The sequence below is a fragment of the Galeopterus variegatus genome, unplaced genomic scaffold (genome assembly GCF_000696425.1).
Source record: "Galeopterus variegatus unplaced genomic scaffold, G_variegatus-3.0.2 Scaffold5477, whole genome shotgun sequence".
NCBI classification, from domain to species: Eukaryota; Metazoa; Chordata; class Mammalia; order Dermoptera; family Cynocephalidae; genus Galeopterus; species Galeopterus variegatus.
The window spans coordinates 116,634-121,313 of record NW_007731588.1 but is presented as its reverse complement, the minus strand read 5'-3'; the positions used below and the strand labels follow the sequence as shown (position 1 = coordinate 121,313).

Sequence of the window (4,680 nt, the reverse complement as noted above, 5' to 3'; positions counted from 1 at the left end):
CTGGTAAAAGCTGTATTTGTGAGGTGTTTCTGGAAGAGATAAGCATTCGAATCAATATCTTGAGTAAAGAAAATCTGCCCTCACCAATGTGGGTGGGCATCATTCAATCAGTTGAGAGCCCAAATAGAACAAAAAGGCAGAGGAAGGGTTGACTCTCTCTCCTTAAGCTGAAACATGCATCTTCTCCTGCCCTTACACATCAGAGCTCCAGTTTCTTGGGACTTCAGACTCTGGAATCACACCAGCAACCTCCACAACCCCTGCAACCAGGTTATCAGGGCTTCAGCCTCAGATTAGGAGTTACATCATTGGCTCCTCTGGTTCTCAGGCCTTCAGACTCAGGCTAAATTACACCTCTTGCTTTCCTGATTCTACAGCATGCAGACAGCAGATTATGGGTCTTTTTGGCCTCCAGAATTGCATGAGCCAATTCCCATAATAAATCCCCTCTTATATATCTAGATCTAGTTCTATCTCCTATTGTTTCTGTTTCTCTGGAGAATCCTGACACTAATACATAAGTACAACCGGAATAAACAAGTTTGGGAATAAACACACATGACACTAGCTAAGCATACAACACCATTGATGAGGGAAGTAAGTGCCATGGCCACCAGCTACAAACACCCCATGCAACAGGGACAAAGTGAGTATGACTGATAGGCAATGGTGGCACCAGCCAGTGAAAGCCAGGTGAGAGGCCTTGGCCCAAAATGCATGATTGTGAGGATAGAAGGGTCAGGTGGAAAGAGGGGGTGGCAATCAGGGAAACTTTGTACAGAAGTGATCTTTGAGCTGGGTTTTAAAAAGTGAAGAGCTGTACAGGTTGAGAAGGATGGGAAAGGGCTTTCTGACCAGGGGAACGAGCAAGGCACAGGTACAGAGGCATGAACAGACCTAGCTTGTATGTGGACCCTAAACTTTCCTGCAATGCACAACGGGAGCAGGAGATGGCAGGAGACGAGGCAGAGAGTTTGGAGGTCCAAAATGTTATCTGCTTTGTATCTTAGAACCTCGTTGTGATGGGTATGAAGAGCATGGACTAGAGAAGGGGCAGGGTGGAGGGAGGATGGCCAGTTAGGCAAGTGTGGCAGACTCGCATTGGTCCAGGGTGGTGGCAGTGGGCATGAATGGCACCAGACGGATTCTAGTGACAGCCAGGTTGCCGAACTGATAGGGCCTGGTGACACAGGGATGGAGGTGGTAAGGAGAAGGGAGATGGCCTTCTGGGACCTCCACAGGCACCTGTCTCACATTTCTGTGCTCTTGCAGAACCTTTCCTTCTGCCTGGAATAAGTACCCTTCCTCCTACCTAGCGTGCACAATGTCTCTGGCACCTGACATTGTGCCTAGCATATTGGGGACTTAAAAATTTTTGCAGAAATGAATGGATGAATGAATGTGCACTTCCAGACATAAAAAGAGAAAATGATATAGATAAGAAACAGGTAATAATGTACTTTGTGCTGAAGTCAAAGTTTTTTGTTTAATACCCCAACCAAATATGGCTGGAGGAGCTGTTTAATAATAAGTATGAGTCTCCTGATGTGGAAGCTGATGAAATCACTTTCTGTGAGATCCAGACAAAACAGAGCCAGGAAAGGCACAATGAAGAAGGTTCGTGCTTGCTTGTCTGAGACAAGAACTGTTTCCAAGGACCTTCTAAAAACCTGTCAGAAATTTTTTCAGGTTTTTCATGTCCTTCATGCAACTCCCGCTTTGCATGTATGCACATGTTTCCGTGACAAAGTTCATCATCAGACATTCTTTAGAACTGCGGTGATTTAGGTAGGATGCTCAGAGAAGAAACTGCCCAGTAGCAGCATCTCAACCAACGAACTGACAACAAATCAGACTTAGCCTCCGAAACCAAAGAACTCTGTTTCCAAGAACCTTACATGAACCTCTCTCTTTTTGCCAATAACAGCCTTTTCTTACCTTCCCTCACCAAATGCATTCGTGACTTGCATGGTATGTATGCATTCCAGATTATAATCCTATTTTTACTCCCGAATGAATTCAACGTATTTGAAGATATTTTTCTCTAACCTATTTCCTTTAGGTTAATACTAGAAACATTGAAAAAAGGACTGATAAATGCTGGACTATTTAATTCATTCATTTATGGAACATCTATGAAGTGCCAAGAACTCTTCTAAGTACGATGGGGCTCTGGGGTACAACCAAAAAATGAAATTTGTTGATTAATCACTATGGGAAGCTATAACCCCCATTTAAATATTACTTGGGCTGGCCAGTTAGCTCAGTGGATTGGAGCAAGGCCTTGTAATACCAAGGTCAAGGGTTCGGATGCACGTAATAGCCAGCTGACAAAACATTTAAATATTACTTGGGCTGGCCAGTTAGCTCAGTGGATTAGAGCAAGGCCTTGTAATACCAAGGTCAAGGGTTCGGATGCACGTAATAGCCAGCTGACAAAAAAAAAACACAAACAAAAATATTACTTTTAATGCTATAACTTCCTGGCTATTTTGTTATTTTTATTGCTCCCATATTTTCCATATTTTACTAGCAATACATATCACTAAAAAATGAAATAAAGTTTGTAAACTTGTTTCAGAAAAATCGATAAATTGTGCGCCACCATGTCGGGGAGAGGACACACAGCTGGAAGAGAAACAGGTAAAACCCCAGAGGCCAGAGGGTAAGAAAAACTGAGGCAGGAAAAACCAATCTGAAAGCAAACTATGGTCATGAAGTGTTCAATGCAACAGTCCCTGTGTCCCAAAACAACACCGTTTTGCCTCCTTGCACCTTTTTGTGGAGGGACAGTTCATTGCACAGCTCGCAAAGTTCAGAGGCTTGAGCTGTGAGCTGGAAGCCCTTCATTTCATTGCCTGATCTCCAACAACTCACTCACTGAGATGCAATTCAGCCTGAGAGGGGATCTCAGGATCTCCCTGACTCAGGCTGCCTGCAGGGAACAGAACCAAATTCCTAGGGAGGTAAGGTGGAAAATAGACACGTGTCACCAGGAAGACTCTGTTTTGGTGTTTATTCCTCAAGACTCATACAAAGTTGCTCCTGAACTAACCTCCACAACACAGAATTTTCACTGATCCATCCATAGTCTTCACCAGGTCAGGAGAGGGGCGGCACACCAGGTTAATGCCATGGTGATAGACAAAATTTCTACAGTTCACATGGAGACCCTTGCTGTCCCATGTATTACCCTTCCAGTAGCTGGAGGTCAAGGGATCATGGGGGGAGGGGCCATACAGGGAATACTCACTGGAGTCAGGGTAGCAGCTATTTATCTGCTAGTATGATAGAGTCTCTGTATTATTAACTAGTAAGAGATGAACACCAACCCTATGCTCAGGGCCTCAGAATAGGGGTTGACAAACTTTTTCTGTAAAGAACCAGAATAAATATTTCAGGCTTTGCAGGCCTATGGTTTCTGCTGCAACTACTCAACTCTGATCTTGTGGTGCAAAAGCAGCCACAGAAAATACCTAAATGAGTAAGTGTCTGTCATGTCCCATATAACTGTATGAACACCAGCAGTGGGACAGATATGGCCCTTGGGCTGTAGCTTGGGACCCCTGCCTTATAACATAGCAGAGCTAACAGTCCTACAGAACAATCAAATCTTCAACCTCCACCTCATTAGCACCAACTGATTAAGCCAGCCACTGTTGACTCTTACGCACATGCTCAATGCTTACAGACCCCAAGAGACTGAGTTAAAGTCAGCAGTCGACACCCTCCCCTCTCCCACAAATTAAAATACTCACCCAGAAAAATCTGTAGTGAGAATTCCATAGTGAAAGATGTATATTCGGCTGATGTGGCATATTGTAAGGTATCCCATTGCTACAAAAAAGGAGTATCTGAAACCAAAAACACAAATAATCAGATCAGCGTACATGACAATAATGCACTCAATAAATGTTCTATTCCTCCTCTCCCTCCCCTTCTACATGCTATTGGTCACAAAGTCCTATCTGGTCCATCTACATCACATCCCAGTCCAACCCCGCTCCTCACCTTCCACCCACTGCTGTAACTGAGCCTTTCCTCTCTTCTCCCCAGCATCACCACAGTGGTTCTCAGCCTTGCATCATAAGGGAACCTGAGGAGCTCTGCAAACTACGTACAGATACCTGGGACCCAGCCCAGCTATTCTAGTTTAATTAGTGCCAGATGCACTGGCAGGTGTAATTCCAACGTACAGCCAGGGCTGGGGGCTGCTGACCTAGAGAAACCATCATGTTTGCATGAAGATCTTCACAAAATTCTGCACCTTCTCTGCAGAAACCATCACGTTTGCATGATGATCTTCACAAAATTCTGCACCTTCTCTGCAGAAACCATCACGTTTGCATGATGATCTTCACAAAATTCAAACCATCGCCACACTGCTGAACACTCCCTTCTTTCAACACTTTGTTCTCTTGGCTTCATTCTCCTTGTTTCCTTCCCACCTCTCTGGTAAATTCTTCCAAGGCTCCTTGCTCAGCTCATCTTCCTACACCTAAGTGTAGCATCTCCAAGTTCTGCTCAGGACCTGCCCTAGTCTGCTTCAAGCTTCAATGACCATTTAGTCACCATGACTCCCTGGCTTTCTTCAGAGAGGTGTTCCTGACCACCACATGGTAAAGACTAGCAACACATGTGTCCTTATATAAGTACTCCTGTCATTTATAACATTCATCA

General features: G+C 44.4%; 1 protein-coding gene across 1 annotated transcript in view; it reads right to left on the bottom strand.

Moving 5' to 3' along the window:
- MBOAT1 (membrane bound O-acyltransferase domain containing 1) overlaps positions 1-4,680 on the bottom strand; it is a gene marked incomplete at its 3' end in the record, with an annotated part of 96,880 nt that overhangs the window by 30,887 nt on the left and 61,313 nt on the right. The window contains exon 4 of the mRNA XM_008589491.1: positions 3,759-3,854. Coding sequence (XP_008587713.1) covers positions 3,759-3,854 — 96 coding nt within the window. The remainder of the gene's footprint in view (positions 1-3,758; positions 3,855-4,680) is intronic.